The following is a 22,719-nucleotide window of genomic DNA, read 5'->3' on the forward strand; positions in this document are numbered from 1 at the left end:
GGACTTTACCGCATCCAGGTGCGGCATCCGTGCACAAAGGGTGCTCACAACCAACGCAGGTGAGAGCTGCCTTACTATATTATCCTGACGACAGGTTATCAATATTCTACTCTTGAAAAACCCTTTAATAGAATATTTTAGAGAAAGCCATACCGACACTGTCTGAGCTTATTGGACAGCATCAGAGGTATCAATATGACTGTAGATGCTGCCTTTGCAAACCACTGCCCTATTTACATATAGGGGGGCAATAAAACTGGGGACATATATGTCGGGAAAAGTGGGGCCCTGAAACACAACCTCATCTGGATTTATCATACATACCTTTTCAGTTTAGTTCAATGCTGTCTGATAGTCAAGAGTGAATAACACTGGTCAGTATAGACAATCATAGCCATATTGTCTCACGAACCTCACATTTGCTGCAGAGTTGTTGAGTTAGAACACTAGTGACAGGATCTCTGTCATATTATTCTGTGAGACATACTTACCATCTTGTCTTGTACTTGTCTAACCGCTTGTCTAATATCTTTTTCATGTGCACTGAAAAATTTCTCCCATTTGTTACAACATTCTGTTAGTGGTAGAAAAAAATAAATTCCTCTTAGAGAACATTCACACATGACAGGTGTCCCTGCTGTCTACAATCGCTGGTTTATTTCAGGCTGAGAGACACTCGTAGTAAGCATGGTTCATGGTCTTATCAGGTTCTACTTACCACTAAACGGAGGCCTCTTGGACTTGTCATTATCCCAGCAGTGTTTGGTGAACTGAATTGCCTCATTTAGATAGCTCACTGACTTCTCCATTTCCAATTCCCGAAGGCATGGGCGCTGGCCATGAGAAACATGTTCACGTATCAAGACAGATTTGTCAACTGACAGAGAGGAAATATAAATGTGGTCAGTTTTTCTAATTTTTTAGAGTACCTGTCATTACAAAAATACATTTCACAGTCAGTATTTAGGTGTACATGTATATTACATTTAGGTCAGCCCAAAATGTTGTATATTTTCCCTAACCTCTTCTCATTTCTGTCTAGCCAAATGAATACATGAACATCTCAAGTCTGCTAGATCAGTGTCCTCAACTCCAGTCCTCAGGGACCACCTGCCGAACATGTTTTCCTTAGTATTGAGCAGGTGATATAATTAGTGTCCATGCATCAGGAATACCACAGATATTCATTCTGTGGGTTATTCTCAAATCATGATCGGCAGGTGGGCCCTGAGCACTGTAGTTGAGGAACACTATTCTAGAGTATCTCGCTCAGTAAATGGTGATTCTACCACAATTCCTGTTTGTGCTCAGGAATACACCTATCTGGATAGAAGATAAATACTTTAAACTCATGGAAAGAATAATTAATGATTTAGTGTGGGGAAGAAAACGAGTCAGGCTAAAATTGGAACATCTATATAAACCACTGGAATATGGGGGTCTAAACCTCCCCTACTTCAAAGGTTATTTTATTGCCGCTCAGTTATTGATGTGTTATGAATGGAAAAATAGTGCACTTTTAAGGAGCCTAGTAGGGAGTTATTTACATAACAATATATTCACTCTCTTGGAATCTGGACTATTGTTTAGTCAACGGAGTTATAAAGATACTTTCTAAAATCTGGGCTACTACTAAAATATGGTTGAGTGTAAAGGGTTCACTTATATTCACGCCTCTTTGGCATAATGCACATCTACAGATTCTAGATGGTATTGCAACGGATAAATTTTGGCAAAAGAATAGGATTCTCTACATTTCACAAGTAGTCAAGGATAGAGAGATTAAGTCGTTCACGGAGTTATCACATAATGTAGAAAACCTCTCTTGGTTTAGGTATTTGCAGCTGCGGTCGGCACTATCTAGTTTGGATGATAAATTAATACTGGATATAGATAGTTCTTGTTTTTTAAATGATTGGACACGGACGACACCCCTAAGAATTAAGATTTCAAATATATATAAACTATTACTAAAGGCACGGTTTTGTGATACACAATCACCAGGACAAAGGGCCTGGGAGTTGGATTGTCCAAATATACAATTAGAAGGGTGGGGGAATATTTTTACTAATCTAGGTTCACTATCTCAAAATTTCAACCATGTTCTAGTGCAGTTTAATATCTGTCACAGATTATATGTTACCCCTATATGGTTAAACAAATGTGGGCTAAGAGATACATCTAAGTGCCCTAGATGTGATACCTTAAGTGCGGATTACCTCCATGTGATCTGGACTTGTCCAGAACTTAGAGAATATTGGAATAGCATCAATAACTTTCTAATTTACAAACTTAAAATACGAATCCCCTTTGAGCCACAATTGTTCTTGCTGAATGATCTCTCCACAATAAGCAGCCATAAATACCAAAAGATTCTCTTAGGAAGGATATTGTTGTTAGCTAGAATCTTGATCAGTTTAGCTCGTCATACTCCAGAGCTAAACACCTGGATAAACTTAGTCAATAAGGTAAAAAATTATGAACAGATTCTCTATAGGCAGAGAGATGTAGACGAGAAGTGGATTAAGATATGGGATGGCTGGAAGATCTGATCGACTGTAATGTTTTATATAAAATTCCCCCTTTTTTTCCCCCTTTCTTTTTTTTCTCGTCCTGTCTCCTGCCCCTTTCTTCTCTGTTGAAGGGGGTCAGGAGGGGGAGGGGAGGGTGGACGCATCACAGGGCTGGGTTGGGGGGGAGGCGGGTTGGGTTGGGGGAAGAGGGAAAAGGAAAAAAGGTATTAACCATATTGAGTGTTTACTCAAATTCTTTCCTTGTGTATTCTTTTTATATACTAATAAAAATATATAAAAAAAAAAAAAAAAGAGTATCTCGCTCAGTGATGTTTATATTCCCTAATAGGCATATGGACTGGGGTTGTGTTCATAAGAAAGGATTGCTAAGAAAGGTTGCAAATATGCATCAGGCTCTTAGCCCTTCTATTACGGCACAGAGTGCAGTGAGTTAATGGCCAGCACCATGGCGACAGCTCAGGAACTGGGCCCACACCATTAATTGTAGGTTATTTCTGGAAGTCCCATACAGATGAATGGAGTGGCAGTGTGCATGCCTGATCTGCTGCTCCATTCATTTCTGGTGGCCCAGTGGTGAACAGGGACCCTGTTCTTGTGATCGGTGGAGGTCCCAGTGATTGGACCCCCATCGATCTAATAGTTATCCCCTATCCTGTGGATAGGGAATAACTTGTTACAATCAGAATACACTCCCATGGTGTTTGCTAGTCTATTAAACTTCTAGAGCAGGGCTTGACAAATTTCCTTGGAATCTAGGAGCCAGCTAAAAAAGTTAGGAGCCAGGCGGAGCCGCGTCATAAAGCCCCTAGTAGGTGCCCCCATAGTGCCCCCCCCCCCACTTATCCATAGAGTCCCCCCAATAATGCTGTATACCATGTTACATATACCGCCGCTCCGTCCCCGGACCCTATTAACTATAATGGGGACGGGGGTGGAGCTCCGGCGCAGCACGGCAGTTCGCGGTGAGAGGCCGCCGGACTAAAAAGTTGGACTTGCAGTACTTTTAGTCCGGCGGCCTTTCACCATGCACTGCCGTGCTGCGCCGGAGCTCCACCCCCATTATAGTCAATGGGGACAGAGCTGCGGTCCGGCGAAACAGCGGAAGGACGGATCCGACAGGGTGAACAGCCTGCCGGATCCATCCTGCCGCAAGTGTGAAAGTACCCTTAGTTCTATAGCTACTAAATGAGACAGAAGAAGGGATGCCTTTAACATATAGATCTCCTTGAGAAGCCAATTTGATCCTAAAGGGTTAATTCAACCTGTAATCTAAACTCTGTGTCATCTGTCACTTCTCTTATCTCTCTGCTCCTGTCCCTTAATCTTATCACTGCTGCAACAAAAGCATCAGCCGACAGCCTCAGTTCTTTTAACTCAAAGAATCGAATGAGTCTCTAACTAAGTCGGATCTTTAAATTCTTTCAACCTGAGACTCATTCGATTCATTCTAGACTCCCTGTACTTGTGTCAGTGACTCAAACCCAGAGCTGCTGGTGCTTGCCTTGCCTAAGCTCTGATTGGTTGGTGGGCGGGGAGGGGAGGGGCTGGCAGAAGCAGCTTCCACTCTAGGATCAGATTACATTCCTCCCGAGCCCCTCCCCTCCCTGCTGCCAGCGTCTCTGCTATTGTGTGCTGTGACGGAGCTGCTTCAAACGGAGCTGCCTCCGGACAGAACGGCAGCTCCGCACCCATCGCCCGGGCACCTTTGAAAACGGGCTGACAAATACCCAAGCGCCAGGACTAAATTCCTGGTCGCCATGGCGACCTGGCGCCTGGGATTTGTCGAGCCCTGTTCTAGAGACCAACTAACTATGAAGTCATTACCTGGTGGTATACTTAAGGTCCCCTGAGTGGTTACATAACTAATACTTGTTGGTGCTGTCAATCTAACGTCTTTGACTTTCACAGATGGTGGCAGTCTCCTAAAATACAACATTATTAGGAGAGAGTATACTAGACCATTGGGCAGATTTGTAACCAAACTTTGACCCTTTCTGGATTTTTCTAAATCTCCAAACTCAAGGCCTGGAGCCCTCCACTCTTCTTCTATTTTCTTTCATATGGTACAGGCTGCAAAGGCTTTGGCTACAGATACAGGGTTGAGATTCAGTCCTGTTTTGGTTTTTAAATTAGGAAGATGGTTGAGTGAATAAAAACACTGCCATGTGGTTCCATAGTCTTGACCCCGCCCCTTCCTGTGCTTACATCACAGGTATAATGAATTTAGGGTAGGCAGGTGTTAATATAGTAGAAATCCATCTAGCCTCTGGGGCATTCCTCACCCAGACCAGCTTTCTGTGAAGTCTTAGATGGAAGACGTGGGACCACCTTGTGTATATTGTTAGACTATAGGCCAGTTACATGGTGTATGTATACTAATATGACCTCGATATCGAAAGTATTTGTACATTGTAGTTAAGTAAAGGTGTCTTTTATGTTATATCTGCAAGAGTTGTGTGTGTTTCCTGGAGATATCAAGGCAACATACTGTAGCTGTGGTATAAACTGAGAACAATCCCACAAGCTAGGGGGAAAAGGTTAATATTGACCATTGTCATCTGATAGTTGGTAATATTTCGCCCTTTTTATACCAGTAACTTCAGATATTGCTATTGATAACAATTAGTGATATTAATAAGCAATATCTCCCCTTTATCAACTACACTGAACTGGGCTAGTGATTCTCCATCTCTCCATGGCTACACAAAGTTGTGGACATATGCGGTTTGAAAGAAATATGGTGGTCTTGGCTGACCTTCGACAGCTCCCTCAGTACACATATCTAATAATGTGTGCAGTAGCACTGCCTAGCTATCCACTCTTTTACCTTTCTCAGTTCGGTACCCAGAGTGAGTCTCTTGACATTTAATTTATATGATTTTAATTGCACAAAGTGTCTCTTAGAATGATATATTAAGATACAGTCTCTATTTTTTTTTTTGTAATAGATGTGCACTTATGTGACAATTATTCTTGCACCTTATTTGATTCGTATACTCATGTGATTTTTTGATTCCACATTGCTAAAGCTTGTTACTTGCTTTTCTTTTCATTCAAAATAAATTTGACAAAAATACGGTAGGTTCTGTAGCAGCTGAGGTGTGTATTATAATGAATAATGTACCGCTTGATAGAAGTAATATGCCTGCAACCTCTTTTTTTTTCGTTTGCGGGACGGTTTTTGTGTTCCGTATCTGGTCCGTATGCATTCCGCTTCCGTATTTCTGTTCCGTTGAAAGATAGAACATGTCCTATTATTGCCCGCAAATCACGTTCCGTGGCTCTATTGAAGTCAATGGGTCCGCAAAAAATACTGAACACATACGGAAATGCATCCGTATGTCTTTCGTATCCGTTCCGTTTTTGCGGAACCATCTATTGAAATTTTTATGCCCAGCCCAATTTTTTCTATGTAATTACTGTATGCTGTATAGGCCATACGGAAAAATGGAACAGAAACGGAACCGAAACTTGAAAAATGGACCACAAAACACAGAAAAAGCCATACGGTCGTGTGAAAGAGGCCTAGGGCCTCTTTTACACGACCATTTTTTTTCCTGTTTACCGGCCGTTTTTTGCGTTCCGTATATGGACTGCATATGCAAGCATTCATTTCAATGGGTCCACAAAAAAACCCGGAATGTACTCCGTATGCATTCTGTTTCCGTATTTCCATTTCGTTCAAAGATAGAACATGTCCTATTATTGTCCGCATAACGGACAAGCATAGTACTGTTCTATTAGGGGCCAGATGTTCCGTTCCGCAGAAAACGGAATGCACATGGATATCATCCGTATTTTTAGCAGATCCGTTTTTTGCAGACCGCAAAACACTGAAAAAGCCATACGGTCGTGTGCAAAGGGCCCGTTCACACGTATACGGAACCATTCATTTCAATGGTTCCGCAAAAAAAACAGAATGTACTCTGCATGCCTTCCGTTTCTGTATTTCCGTTTTTCCGTTCAGTTCAAAGATAGAACATGTCCTATTATTGCCCGCAAATCACGTTCCGTGGCTCCATTCAAATGGGTCCGCAAAAAAACTGAACACATACGGAATGTACTCAGTATGTCTTCCATATCCGTTCCGTTTTTGCGGAACCATCTATTGAAAATTTTATGCCCAGCCCAATTTTTTCTATGTAATTACTGTATACTGTATATGTCAAACGGAAAAATGGAATGGAACCGGAAACACTACTGAAACAAAAAACGGAAAAACCGATCCGTTAAAAACGGCCCGCAAAACACTGAAAAAGCCATACGGGCCGTTCTGCTGTGAATTGTGATTGTATATATTTTTTTTTTGGGTGTAGTTATAGGAAAAAGAATACTTTTTAATTGACCTTCTGCAGTGAATTGTGATTGTTATTTTTTAAAGAAAATAAACAATATATGTCTTAATTGCTGTTCAGCAGTGAAGTAACATTGTACTACAGACTTTTTTGGGGGGTATTATTTTAATTTTAATTTAATTCTTATATTATTTTATTAAGTTTGTCAGACAGATGACAGGCCCTTCAAAGGGAATGGGCAGTAGCCAAAATGTTTCTATCGCAGTCAGCAGAAGAAGGGGGGGGGGTGGCAGCAGGTAGTGTCTGGATTAGCAACCAGACCATGGTGACCGACAACAAGAAGAACATGGTGTCGGCGCTGCGGCAAAAAGGGCTGAGCCAGCAGCAGGTAGACACAGAGCAGAACCTGAACCAGCAGGTTGTGGCATACTTGGAGTGCACCCTGCCACCCCACATTGAACATCCCCTTGACTACTAGGCAGCCAAACTTGATTTGTGGCTGCAACTGGTCGAGTTTACTCTGGAGAAGCTTTCCTGCCCGGCCAGCAGTGTGGCATCAGAGCGGGTGTTTAGTGCAGCAGTGGCCATAGTTACCCCAAGGAGAACTCGCCTGTCCACCCAAAATGTGGAGAAACAGACCTTTGTGAAGATGAATCATGCATTGAATCAGCCAGGATTTTCAAACACCAGTGCCTGATGCATCAGACTAGATCATCCATGGTGCCACACCTACACTTTGACAAAAGAGACCTGTTTCTTCTGGCTACCTGCTTCAGCTACTATTCTGATGCTGCCACCCGCCTGATACCACACCTTCTGCCAGGTGCTACTACAGCCACGCACCATCTTGAGCTGGTACTGGTATTGACCCCCCACCTCCCCACTATGTCACTGGGCCACTCTGTGGTCTCCTCATGCTGCTGCCACCTCACCACTATGTCACTAGGCCACTCTGTGGTCTCATCATGCTGCTGCCATCTCACCACTATGTCACTGGACCACTATGTGGTCTCCTCATGGTGCTGCCACCTCACCACTCTGTGGTCTCCTCATGCTGCTGCCAGCTCACCACTATGTCATTGAGCCACTCTGTGGTCTCCTCATGCTGCTGCTACCTCACCACTATGTCAATGGGCCACTCTGTAGTCTCCTCATGGTGCTGCTACATCACTACTCTGTGGTCTCCTCATACTGCTGCCACCTCATCACTCTGTGGTCTCCACATGCTGCTGCCACCTCACCACTATGTCACTGGGCCCCTCTGTGGTCTCCTCATGCTGTGGCCGCCTCACCATTATGTCACTGGGCCACTCTGTGGTCTCCTCATGCTGCTGCCACCTCACCACTATGTCACTGGGCAACTACGTGGTCTCCTCTTGCTGCTGCCACCTCACCACTCCAAGACTGGGCCACTATTTGCCTTTTTGGCCTGGTTGACATCATCATTTATTTGACCCTTCTTCTGATCTGTCAGAAGGAAGTAAAAATTAGACGCACAACGGATCCTGTCTATGTAGCAGCTGTAAGGCCTATATGACATGGTCCCTATTTTGCATCAGAATTGGCTTATGATTTGGTAGCCAAAAGCAGGAGTGGGTACAAAAACACAGAAGACATGCAAAGATTCCATTCACAGACAGGATCAGTTTTTTGGGGGTTATTGTTCTAACGGATCAGAGGAAGGGCAAAATAATCAGTGACGTCAACACAAACTTACTGCTGACACCCTCTCCACTCTGTCAGGGGGGCTCTACTTGTATAAGCATTTAATAGAATAGGTTCTGTGGACATCTATGTGGAATCAGCTGATGACGGTGTAAAAGGAGTGCACTCTTTCACGCTATAGTAGGATCTTGGGCCTCTGCATGGTTCTTTATACCTGGCGCTAACATTGACCTGTAAGGCTGAGTTCACACTTTATTTGGTCAGTTTTAGCCCCGTAATTGACCAAATGAGTAAAGTGTGAAGTGATTCTAAGAATGACGGCTGTCATCTACGTGTCATACTGACTCATAGTACTGTTTCACTACTACAGCAGACTCCCTATGCGTGTTACTGCAGGACACAGTGTTCTACACCACTTTATAGGCTCCATGCAGCCAGGAAATAGCAGTTTTTTTAACATGATTCGCCACAAATAAATTCAGATCAAATCATTTCAGAAAATTCGGCGAACTGACCAAATCAAATTTTTTCGAAATTCGCTTATCTCTAGTAATAAATATAACCCATACACAAGACTCTATGGGTGACGTACCGCCTAAAATGCTAATTCTGTCTCTCGATCCTCATTTAAGCTGGAAATGGTAAGTAAAGTAACACTTTACTGATTTTACTGCAAGATGCACACGTTAATGTCTGTAAGCAACAATATTGGGACAGATACATTTATTAAGACTGGTAGTAAAACACTAGTTTTAGTGTAATGTCTATGGCCAAATGTACGAGGCACAGACCTTCTAATCAATTTGGTGCAGCTCCCAGCACTACATGTGTTAGAAATTCAAATTTGCTCCAGCCGGGAGCTGTCCTAGATTTGTACCTTCATTTATGCCGCCTCTGGCTAAGCCCCGTGCTGTTTTGAAAAGTGTTAGGCCTCTTTCACATGACCGTATGTATTTTTCAGTGCTTTGCGAGCCGTTTTTCACGTATTCATTGTTCCGTTTTTTGTTTCCGTTGCGTTTCCGTTTCTGTTCCGTTTTTCCGTTCTTCCATATGGCATATACAGTATACAGTAATTACATAGAAAAAATTGGGCTGGGTATAAAATTTTCAATAGATGGTACCACAAAAACGGAACGGATATGGAAGACATACGGATGCATTTCCGTATGTCTTCCGTTTTTTTTGCGGACCCATTGACTTGAATGGAGCCACGGAACGTGATTTGCGGACAATAATAGGACAAAACTCAAAATGTAGCGGAACGGAAATGCAGAAATACGGAAACGGAATGCTCACGGAGTACATTCTGCTTTTTTTGCGGACCCATAGAAATGAATGGTTCCATATACGGACAGTATACGGAACGCATTAAGCGGCCCGTATACGGAACGCAAAAAACGTTTGTGTGAACGAGCCCTTAAGAGAAGTGAAAAAGTCACAAATTATGCCAAAAATATCACGTGTGCAATAATTTGTAACTTTGATGCCACTATTGTGGTGTATAAGGTTTAATAATTATCTTTTTTTACATTCCATGCATTCCACAATTAACACTTTCTCTCCCTGCCCTACTTAGAAGCAGTAAACATAAAGTACAGTGCTTACAGAGGCACAGCTTATAAAAGCAGTAGCTATGTATATGCAAATATTTCTGGAGATTAGTAGCCCAGGCCATATGTGAGATAAACTGGGAATTTTGGGTTCAAGAGACTGATGAATAGCAGTCATTGCTACTCAGTGGAATTGGCACCTTACAGGTGACAGTACCTCGCATTCAGCTATGTAGTTGTGATGTACTTTAGGTTTAGTGTCTCTTTAAAGAGCACCCTTATAAAACTCCCTTACATTATAAATTCCTACCAGGATAAGGACTTTCTCCTCTAAGCACCACTGCAGTTAAGATGGCAAAGCTGAAAAAGAAAAAAATATTTAAATGAATATTTCCATGGAATGTAGTATCAGAATATTTCGCAGTATGTAAAGGGGTTGTCCGTGTAAAAATACATATAAAAGACATGGCAATATATAAAAATAATGAAAAGAAAGTTCTATTCCCCATTCCAAACCCCCCTAGGTTCCAGCACCACTGATCCAATCCTCCCCATAGGCTTTTTTTTTCATGGCTGCAGCAGTGGCTGCCCGTATATCGCACAACGGCTTCAGCCTATCACTGGCCTCAGCTGTTTCATGCAGTATGCCGCTGGGTACAGTAATTAGCTGTATTGCGCACATGCGGTATGTAGGGCTTCATCGCTGCAGACAAAAACATGATGTTATAACTGCAGTGATAAGGACAATCTGAATGGTGATGCTGGAGTGGAGGGGGTTCAGAATGGGGGTATAACTTATTTGACTTTAATACTTTCTAATGTATTTTACAAATATTTTTTAAGTTAGACTCTTTTTAAGCAGGTTTTTATTCTAAAAATATTTTTAAAAAGAGTAGACAGGCTGACGCTTGATGCTTTCTGTAGCTCATATGTAATTTTTGCTGTTTGACTGGGACAGAACAAGTAGAGTCATTTCATTTTCATTAGAGGATAGGAACTTTAATGGCAGCTATTACTGAACTGTCGGATGTCTAGAAAAGTTAGGATATAACACCATACTACACACACAGATAAGGCTCTGTCTGCATCTCTCCTGCCACTCTCTAGTCTCTTAGGGAGAAAGCTTTTTGAAGACAGTAATAGCCAAATTTTTTGGGTGCACGATGGTACATTTTTGGACACACCTTTTTCCATGAAGCCATGCTCCTTGTCAGACAAGTCACTAAAAGCATCTAAAACAAAACATTTTGTGCAAAGCATGTAGGCCAGGTTTTTTGGTGCAAATTGTACCAGAAATCGGGCAAATTTTGATTAGTAAATCTACCAAATTATTTCTCTTCAATAGACTTCTAATTCAATTAAACTAAAATGGCTTACCAGAGAGTTTAAACTGACTCCATGGTTCTTGAGCAAATGTTTGGCTGAATTAAGCAAGTAGATCAGGAATGCTGAACCTGTGGCCCACCAGCTGTTGTAAAACTACAATTCCCACCATGCCCTCCTGTAGTTTGATAGTTGTAGGCTGTCCAGGCATGCTGGGAGTTGTAGTCTTGCGACAGCTAGAGGGCCGCAGGTTGAGTATCCCTGAACTAGTGTGCTAGGTGTTACACATCATCACAATAAAACATTAAAGCGAACCTTTCACCAGGATTTCACCTAATAAACTATTACCAGTACCTTATAGATTATGCTCATTCTGTTTAAATGCATTTTTGTCCCGCTTTCCTGGGATGTATATTGATGAAAAAAACGACTTATAAAGTCCTTGTCTCCAGCTCCTGCAGTCACGGTGGAAGTCAAGGGGGTAGCCCTTCCCTCACTCCGGGCTGTAACTCCCCTGCCCTAACCCCTCCTCTAACTAGTGTAACTGACACCCGGCTCAGTCGCCGGGACCGCGCTTGTACTGGCGGCGCATGCGCCGTTGGTCTCAGTAGCAGCGCGATCCCGTCTACCGCGCGGACTGAAGCGCAATCCTGTAAGTGAATTGCGCATGCGCCGTCCGTCCCCGATGCCTCCCTGTCTTCTATTCAGGCGCGCGCCTGAAGAACAGAAGACAGGGAGGCATCGGGGACGGACTGTGCATGCGCAATTCACTTACAGGATCGCGCTTCAGTCCGCGCGATAGACGGGATCGCGCTGCTACTGAGACCAAAGGCGCATGCGCCGCCAGTACAAGCGCGGTCCCGGCGACTGAGCCGGGTGTCAGTTACACTAGTTAGAGGAGGGGTTAGGGCAGGGGAGTTACAGCCCGGAGTGAGGGAAGGGCTACCCCCTTGACTTCCACCGTGACTGCAGGAGCTGGAGACAAGGACTTTATAAGTCGTTTTTTCCATCAATATACATCCCAGGAAAGCGGGACAAAAATGCATTTAAACAGAATGAGCATAATCTATAAGGTACTGGTAATAGTTTATTAGGTGAAATCCTGGTGAAAGGTTCGCTTTAACCTCATACATGGAGGACATTCACAGTTCAACAGTACAGGTCAACAGTATCTGATCGGTGGGGGTCTGTTTTAGGCTTCCTGCAGGTCACCAAGCATAGCACTGTACATTGTATAGCAGCTGTGCTTTGTATCACGCTCAGCCCCATTCAATTGTATGGGGCTGAGCTGCTCCTAGGTCATGTGATCGATGAACGTGACATCACTGGCCTAAGAAAAGCAGAGAGAAGCTCAAATAGCTGACTGGTGGGTGGAGGACCCCCACCGATCAGATACTGATGACTTATCTAGAGGATAGGTCATCAGTAAAAAAAAAAAAAACTCTTTAAAGGATATGGACACCTTTGTAAAAAAAAAAACGCCATGGTTCTGACTGTAGACCGCTGCACTAATGTTATCAGAAGAAATATCTATTGTGTCTACAAATAATGGACTTTCTACAGAATGGAAAGTGAGAAATAGATCTGCTGATTACAGGTTGTAGCATATTGCAAGACTCACCATGTTGTGGATTGGAATGAAATCTTACTACCAAGTTACTTGCAAGTTCCAGCAGCCTATATGTAAGTAGCTGCTAGCTGTGTAACAGGATGTGGGGGCGGGGCACCAGAGCTTGTGCTGGTCATGTGAAATCCACAGGAACGCTCACAGAGCCTCACAGGAGATGACCGCAGTGAGCAAAAGTCATAGAAGAGCATTTCTGAGAGCATGTGAAGCAAAGCTGATACCAGTAAACGAACAAGTGCAATTTTATTATGTGCTGCATTACGGTAAGATATGGGGTTATTGTTTTTTAGTGCACAAAGGTGTCTATAGCCTTTAAACATTGTCTAATAAAAATAAGTAATATCTGTACGATGGTTAAGACCTTTAAGTGTACGTGTTTCCAGCTGCAAAATCAATAATGCTTCTCTTGCTTGTAGTTTATTCTGCCATTTCCTCTTTGTTTTGTTCTAGATACCTTTTCACAACCATATACACGTAAGGGCTCATTCAGACAGCCGTATGCTGTCCGCAAAAAAACGGATTGTATTCGTTTTTTTTGATGCCCCATAGACTTCAATGGGGCCATGTCCTGATTTTCACTGACAAGTAAAGGACATGTTTCATTTGTTTTGCTGAGCCATGCAATGGAAGAAAAGGCCCCATAGAAGTGAATAGAACAGCATCTAACCCGCAAAAAAACGGATCCACATTTAAGGATAGCATATGGCCATCTGAATGAGCCTTAACTGTGAGATATTTCCATTATGTCCTTGTTTTGATGCAACCAATATTAGTGATGTCTGCTAGATCTTCTGAAATTCTCCTATGTAACGCCCTACCGTGGCCAGAGCAGAGGCACCGAGCACCACTGACTTGGGAGGATAGATTGGTTGTATATAGTGTCTGTGGTGAGCTGAAACATTGGTGCATATATACAGTTGCAAGAAAAAGTGTGAACCCTTTGGAATGATATGGATTTCAGCACAAATTGGTTATAAAATGTGATCTGAGGGGGCGTGGTTTGGCAGCCGAGCGTGATGGCCGCTTGAACTTGCTGCTCCTGCACAAAGCGACTATTTTAGCAAGGTATACCCTCTAAAGCGCCCGGTGCCATACACCTCAAAGTGCCTGAGACCATTGCAAGATGCCCAGGGGCAAGAGAGTGCCCGCCAAGCAAAGCAAGTTGGATTTCTACTTTGAAAAAGATGCGGATGCCTCTCAGCAGAGTCCAGCGGCTCCGCCATCTTTGCCTCATGAGGCTGAGAAGGAACCTACATCCTCTCCAACCTGTCGGCGAGGATCGCCACAGCCGATGAGGAGCAGTTCCAGCCTACACTTACCTGAGCACCAGACCACATCGACGGACAGCTCCGCTGGCTCATCGCCCCTCTCCGGGGTCGCACAAGCACAGCCGCCACTCTGTTCAGACGCGAGAAGCCCGGAGCAGCTGAGGCCTAAACTCCAACCGGCGGCAGATGTGGAGGTGAGCGCTGAGGGCCCAGAAGCCCACTCTGTTACCGACATCTTACAAAGGCTACCCACCTCTGATCAGCCTGCGTCGGGTAACCTCTTGAAGGAGATGCTGATCGCTTCATTCCGATTTCTCCTCCCTGATTACCCCGCTGAAATCGTCTGTCGCGGGCCTGGAGTCGAGAGTTGCACATGTGGAGGTCAAGATGGGGGAGTTTGCGACCTCGCACAACCAGCTGATAGACAATCAGGAAGCCATGCAAGCGGACATTGACCGCATCCAAGCCAAGATAAATGACCTAGAGGATCGCTCTAGGTCTCTGGATCCGGTGTGCTCTATCTATTATCATCAAGTAACATTACATTTCGAGGCATACCTGAGGACATTAGTCCCTCTGAGCTGACGGACTATCTAAAATCCCTGATGAAAAAGCTGCTGCCCTCATGTGCGGATCAGGACTTGATAATAGATAGAGCACACCGGATCCCTAGACCCCGGCACCTACCGGAGAACACTCCCAGAGACACTCTGGCTCGCATACATTTTTTCCGCACGAAGGAGGCTGTACTAAATGCGGCCCGTCAGCTGTCTGAGATGCCCGCGCCTTTCCAGCCCGTGAAATTGTATGCTGATTTATCGGCGGCCACACTGCGGCAAAGGCGCCTACTGGCTCCTATCACCACCGTTTTTAGGGAGCATAGTATCGCTTATAAATGGGGGTTCCCTGTGAAGCTCCTGCTCACCCACAATGGCAAGCAACACAGCATCGCATCTGTGGACGAGGGTCGTCGCCTATTGAGCTCATGGAACTTTCCTTTACCCTCGGAAGATGATCTCCTCTCATTGCCTCCACGTCACTTAAATGCAGAATGGCGCACTGTCGGTGCTAAGAGGGGCACCAAGCATTAATGTTATCTGTATTAATTTGTGCACAGGAGTGCACTCCAGTGCTTGGCATCAAACAGGACTAGTTCCCCTTTCAGTCCTAAAACCGGATATACACCTCTGCGGGTAACTACTCACTCCGGTTTGAATGATGTCTGTCTTAATTTTTTTTCTTTTTCTGTTATGTATTTGTTCTTCTTTATTGTTTGTCATTTGCCTATATAGTCATATATCAGACAATAATGACGGATGGGGTGGAGAGGGAGCTGGGAGTGGGCCTTCTATTGTACCCAAAATGATTGCAGCGTGTGTCCTCAGCCTTTTGACTATTTCCCATGGTTCTTAAATTAGTCTCTCTGAACGCAAAAGGGCTAAATAGCCCCCAGAAAAGGTCCTTTATGTGGTCAGAAGCACTTGACCTCAATGCAGATATTTTGTGTGTACAGGTTAGCATTCAAAATCTGGCGCCTGCGCCGCGGCCGTACCTGTCTTCAATCGGCGCAGGCGCACTGAGAGGCGGCCGCTTGCTCTGCCGCTCCATCCTCAATGCGCCTGCACCGATGACGTCACATCTACACCCGGTGCAGGCGCATTGAGGATGGAGCGGCCGAGCGAGCGGCCGCCTCTCAGTGCGCCTGCGCCGATTGAAGACAGGTACGGCCGCGGCGCAGGCGCCAGATTTTGAATGCTAACAGGCAAAGCCAGCAGAGAACGATTCCGTTCCCTGGCCCTGTCAATCACAATGCGGAGGGGGCGTCTTTAGGATCGGAGGATGCGGCTGCTACCAGCAAGTAGCCGCCCTACTTGCTGGTAGCAAGGTAATTTGCATATTTTAAAAGCATGTTTTAAACAAAATCTACAGGACCAAAATGATTAATTTGATTATGTAGGCATAAATCGCAGTGTGGGGATTATAAGTAAGCAAAAAAAATAAAAAATTTAGTGGGGTGACAGAAGCCCTTTAAGAACACTGTTGCCTTTTCAATAAGTAGTACGTTCATAGACAAAAACGGCAGATTCATTATCCTAACATGCACTCTGAACAATATAGTGTATACTATAGTGGCAGTTTACGCTCCAATTAGGCATCAGCTACACTTCCTTAATAAAGTATTAGCGAAAACAGAGAAACTACGACAAGGTCATTTGGTGATTTGTGGAGACTTCAATCTAGTGCCCGACGCTGAGATGGATTCCTCGGCCAAAAATAGAAGTTCTTATCCCACTCTGAATCCTCTTTTGAGACATGAAGAGCTGTACGACATTTGGAGAATTCAGCATGCATCTGAAAGGGATTACTCCTTTTTCTCAACTGTGCACAATTCCTACTCCAGCATAGACCTTTTTTTGGTCAGCAGATCACTCCTACAGCTGGCCACGCAGTCCACGGTGGAAGTAATAAAATGGTCTGATCATGCTGCTATCTCCCTGTCAATTCAGGAAACATATAATGTACGAGAAACCCTCTGGCGATGTAGCCCTTACATTATCTCCAACCCAGGATATAAGGCAGAAATCAATAGAGCACTAACTAACTATTTTGAGCTGAACGTGGGCTCTGTCTCCAATCCATGTAGCCTATGGAATGCCCATAAGGCCTACATCCGAGGCATTTTCATCAAACTGGGACACCAGGCGAAAAAACGAAGAGAACAGAAACTAAATGCCATACTTTCCCAACTTACCTCCCTAGAATCACTAAATAAATCCTCCCTATCTGCAGAAAGGGTGGCCCAAATACATGCCCTGAGAACGCAACTTAGGGAGTGTCTTCTTTTTACATTTGAAAAAAACCTGAGGGCCTCCAAGGCCCGCTACTACTCACAGGATAACAAAGCAGGGAAACTATTGGCCCGCCGCCTAAAAATGAGAGCCGCCAAAGCCAGAATCCCTCACCTGGTTCACCCGACCAAAGGGCATAAGATTTATGACCCTAAGGCTATGGCAGATCAATTTGTAGAATATTATTCGGCCCTATACAATCTAAAAGATTCCCCTGAGATAGAATCCATATCGCCCCTTGAGATTAGCTCTTATCTAGAGAAATTAAACCTCCCAGCCCTAAACAACCATCAAAGGAATATATTGTCCAACCCTATCAGTACCTTTGAGATCGCTAAAGCCGTATCCTCACTTCATCCTCACAAGTCCCCTGGCCCAGATGGTCTGACCAATATTTACTACAATACCTTTCAAGACCAGCTCATTCCCCACCTTTTGCCAGTCTTTAATAAAGCATTTACAGAGGGTTCACTTCCAGCCGAGATGCTATCTGCTACTATAGTAGCACTGCTAAAACCAGGTAAAACGCCAGATAGACCCCAACATTTTAGACCTATATCCCTGTTGAACACAGACTTGAAGATTTATGCTAAGATTTTAGCAACTAGATTATCAGACATTATACCACCCTTACATCTGCTGATTAGACAGGATTTGTCAAAGGTAGGCAGATTACTGATAACTCCCGCAGGATTCTGAACATCATAGATACTATTAACCGTAAAGGGATTAGTGCGCTGCTGGTGGCCCTAGACGCAGAGAAGGCGTTTGACCGACTGAACTGGTCGTTCGCCTTCTCTGTGTTGAAAATAATGGGACGGGGGAGGCGTTCATAGAGGCAGTGAGAGCCCTTTATTCCAATCCCTCAGCTAAAGTATTCATTAACGGGGCATTATCTGGGTCATTTCCCTTGACTAATGGCACACGTCAAGGGTGTCCCCTTTCTCCCTTGATATTCATCCTGGCGATGGAACCTCTGGCTCAGGCCATTAGACTCAGCCCAGATATTCCTGGAATTCAGATTGGGAGGTGCAAGCACTGCATCTCTATGTATGCAGATGATGTGCTCATGACACTCTCATCGCCTCAAATTGCCCTTCCGGTAGCACTTTCTATTATTAAAGTATATGGTCGATTATCATACTATAAAGTCAAAGTCAATGATACCAAATCCCAAATTCTCTCTTTAAATATGGTAAGCAACCTGGTAGACTCCCTAAAGATCGCCTTCCCGTTCGATTGGAGACAGGATAGCATTAAATACCTGGGTATAAATTTACCTCCGACCCTTCCCAATCTGTTCAGGGTTAACTATCTTCCCCTGCTGGAGATGATTAAGCAAGACTTAGCCTCATATAGCAAGTATGAAATATCCTGGGTTGGACGCATTGCGACCTTCCAAATGTTTGTCTTGCCAAAGCTTCTGTTTATCTTTAGAATGGTCCCCATAAAAGTTCCCAACTTCTTTTTCAAGAAGGCACAAGGCCTGCTCAGCAGCTTTGTGTGGTCTGGAAGTAGGCCTCGAATTGCTACGAGTACTCTCACAAAAAGTGAAACTAATGGAGGTCTTAACCTTCCAGATCTTAGGGATTACTTCCTGGCCACTCAAATCCAGGTGCTGAAGAAATGGTGGACACTGGATGTTCAAACTCCATGGGTACAAATAGAATCTACATCAGCCCCAAGTGGCCATCTCAAAGCCCTTCTGATTGATAGCTTAAGCGTCTCCAAATCTAGGGTTCTGCCTTTACCTCTTGTGATGAAAACCTCACTATACCATTGGTGTCTATTTCACAAAAACTGTACTCCGACTCCACTCTCATTGTTGGAAACGGCGCCTTTGCAGTTAGTGTAATTACATATTCCTGAGTTAGACCTATCATCATGGGGCCCCTTAGGTATCAACACTTTTAGTCAGCTTTACAGTAATGGCTCCTTAAAATCCTTTAGCGAGCTCCAGGAGGAATTTACAATACCCAGGGGAGATTTCTTTAAATTCTTGCAAGTTCGGCACCTCCTACAATCGAAATCACCTTACCAAGTGATTGCACATAAGGGGATTTTTGAGGTATGGGCCCGGCCAACACGTCCTGACCGCAAAGAGGGGATTGGATCGCTGTACCAAGCTCTTGGCTTGAAATCCACCTTTTCCAAATCTGCGCCACTTCAAGCGTGGGATAGGGAACTAAAAGTAACTATACCTGAGTTAGACTGGATTGAAACATTCAGATTCATCTCCAAGACATTTCGTAGCACAACTTTGTATGAGGCAGCCGTTAAGTCGTGTTTGAGATGGTACTATACCCCTGACAGACTGAGCAAAATCTACCCTGGCACGTCTCATCTCTGTTGGCGTGGATGCGGTTGCCCTGGTACATTGCTGCACATCCTTTGGGAGTGCCCTTTGATATTAAAAATCTGGTCAGACATGTTCGTGATAGCCTCTAAGTTTTGTGGTATTACGGTCAATAAAAGCGTGAACATGGCTCTGTTTTTCAGGGGTATACGAGAAGTACCACCTAAGTGCAGAATCCCGGTGGCGCATTTGCTGCTGGTCACAAAATTAGCGCTAACTAAATATTGGAAATCAGCAACTGTCCCGTCTGAGGCTGAAATTTTAGCCAGAGTCCATAACAACTGTGCGTATGAAAAAGCTATGGCTTATAAGGAACATAGAGTGGATAGGTTCTTGTATCAATGGGAGTCGTGGATGTGGTTCATGCCCAGGTCCCCAGGCCAACCCTATGACTTATCGCTATAGTGCTGTCTGAACATTGTATGACTGTAATGTTATTTCGTATCAAGGCAATGATTATTTTCTGTTATTTTCTGTTACTTTCTGTTACTGTTATTCTTTAATACTTAATACTTGTTTACTTGTATTAATTTACCTACTGTGGAATGTAATGCATCGCCATCTATGTGTACCTGTATATATGACCAACTACCTACTATGTATCTGATGGTGTTTTTCTCATCGCTTATGTTGAAAATATTCAATAAAAATGATTGAAAATAAAAAAATAAAATGTGATCTGATCTTGATCTAAGTCACAACAATAGACAATCACAGTCTGCTTAAAGTAATAACACACAAAGAATTAAATGCCACCATGTTTTTATTGAAAACACCATGTAAACATTCACAGTGCAGGTGGAAAAAGTATGTGAACCCCTAGACTAATGACATCTCCAAGAGCAAATTGGAGTGAGGTGTCAGCCAACTGGAGTCCAATCAATGAGATGAGATCGGAGGTGTTGGTTACAGCTGCCCTGTCCTATAAAAACACATGAGTTCTGGGTTTTCTTTTCACAAGAAGCATTGCCTGATGTGAATGATGCCTCGCACAAAAGAGCTCTCAGAAGACTTACGATTAAGAATTGTTGACTTGCATAAAGCTGGAAAGGGTTATAAAAGTATCTCCAAAAGCCTTGCTGTTCATCAGTCCACGGTAAGACAAATTGTCTATAAATGGAGAAAATTCAGCACTGATGCTACTCTCCCTAGGAGTGGCTGTCCTGTAAAGATGACTGCAAGAGCACAGCGCAGACTGCTCAATGAGGTGAAGAAGAATCCTAGAGTGTCAGCTAAAGACTTACAAATGTCTCTGGCATATGCTAACATCCCTGTTAGCGAATCTATGATACGTAAAACACTAAACAAGAATGGATTTCATGGGAGGATACCACAGAGGAAGCCACTGCTGTCCGAAAAAAACATTGCTGCACGTTTACAGTTTGCACAAGAGCACCTGGATGTTCCACAGCAGTACTGGCAAAATATTCTGGGGACAGATGAAACCAAAGTTGAGTTGTTTGGAAGAAACACACAACACTATATGTGGAGAAAAAGAGGCACAGCACACCAACATCAAAACCTCATCCCAACTGTGAAGTATGGTGGTGGGGGCATCATGGTTTGGTGCTGCTTTGCTGCGTCAGGGCCTGGACGGATTGCTATCATCAAAGGAAAAATTAATTCCCAAGTTTATCAAGACATTTTGCATGAGAACTTAAGGCCATCTGTCCACCAGCTGAAGCTCAACAGAAGACGGGTGTTGCAACAGGACAATGACAAAAAGCATAGAAGTAAATCAACAACAGAATGGCTTAAACAGAAGAAAATCCGCCTTCTGGAGTGGCCCAGTCAGAGTCCTGACCTCAACCTGATTGAGATACTGTGGCATGCATGACCTCATGAAAGCGATTCACACCAGACATCCCAAGAATATTGCTGAACTGAAACAGTTCTGTAAAGAGGAAGGATCAAGAATTACTCCTGACTGTTGTGCACGTCTGATCTGCAACTACAGGAAACGTTTGGTCAAAGTTATTGCTGCCAAAGGAGGTTCAACCAGTTATTAAATCCAAGGGTTCACATACTTTTTCCACCTGCACTGTGAATGTTTACATGCTGTATTCAATAAAAACATGGTAACATTTAATTATTTGTGTGCTATTAGTTTAAGCAGACTGTGATTGTCTATTGTTGTGACTTAGATGAAGATCAGATCACATTTTATGCCCAATTTGTGCAGAAATCCATATCATTCCAAAGGGTTCACATACTTTTTCTTGCAACTGTATGTTTGTTTTTGTTCAGATGCCAGCTTGCTTCATATGAACAGGCCTGAACTGCAGGATAGATACATACAAACTATTTCCACACTACTGTCATGTTGTTTTAGGTGTTCCATCTATCTGTGCAGCTCCCATTTTTTTTGCCAGGGCCTCAAGTAAAAAAGAGGAGCACATTTTTGCCCTTTTCCCTGGAATATCATTAAGTGATCCTTTAAATTAGCTTTGTGTATCTGAACCACAAATAAAAGATTGTATACGGTGTAAAGCCGTCAGCTCCTACGACCAGTGTTGAAGAAAGGCAGGGACCCAACAAAGTCACTTCAATCCGGTTTATTGACAACTCCAGCCAACTTACAGCGCAGTACAGCCGGATCGCAGCTGGGTCAGGTAGTCAGTCTATAAGACAAGAACAGAGTGATACAGGCTCGGGTCTCACATAGAACCGTCCACAGGCCAGTGTTGCTTCACACGAGCGAGTTCTATATGCTGCGTTTTTTACGCAGCCCTGGCCCCATAGAAGTGAATGAGGCTTCAGTGAAAAATGCATTGCATCCGCAAACAAGTGCGGGTGCGATGCGTTTTTCACTGATGGTTGCTAAGAGATGTTGTTTGTAAACCTTCAGTTTTTTATGACGTGTGTGAAAAACGCATCAAAACGCATTTCATCCGCGCGGAATAAACTGAACAACTGAACGCAATCGCAGACAAAACTGACTGAACTTGCTTTCAAAATGATGCAAGTTTCAATGAACACACCCTAAACGCATCCGGAGCCAATACGACACTCTCGTGTGAAAGAGGCCGCTGACTTTTCAATCAGAACCATGGACACGGGCCACCTGCAAAACCCAGAGTGGATCGTGGGGAATAAGCACCCACCCAACTCTTTGCTTATTCCCAATAAATACCAGACCCGGATTAGCTGATACCAGCTATACTAAGTACCAACAGTGTCCACTATCTATCCCCGTGGACACACTAGCTACTGGCTTTTACTCCACCAAGGCCGGGCACATTGGTGACACGT

The 22,719-nt window shown here is 43.8% G+C and overlaps 1 protein-coding gene across 2 annotated transcripts in view; it reads right to left on the bottom strand.

Moving 5' to 3' along the window:
* RIPK3 (receptor interacting serine/threonine kinase 3) overlaps positions 1-22,719 on the bottom strand; it is a 62,965-nt gene that overhangs the window by 21,476 nt on the left and 18,770 nt on the right. For both annotated transcript variants that reach the window (XM_040416791.1, XM_040416790.1), the window contains 3 exons: positions 10,355-10,404; positions 719-877; positions 492-574 (listed from right to left, as the gene is read on the bottom strand). In XM_040416791.1, coding sequence (XP_040272725.1) covers positions 492-574; positions 719-877; positions 10,355-10,404 — 292 coding nt within the window. The remainder of the gene's footprint in view (positions 1-491; positions 575-718; positions 878-10,354; positions 10,405-22,719) is intronic.

Source organism: Bufo bufo, chromosome 2, assembly GCF_905171765.1.
Source record: "Bufo bufo chromosome 2, aBufBuf1.1, whole genome shotgun sequence".
Classification (NCBI taxonomy): domain Eukaryota; kingdom Metazoa; phylum Chordata; class Amphibia; order Anura; family Bufonidae; genus Bufo; species Bufo bufo.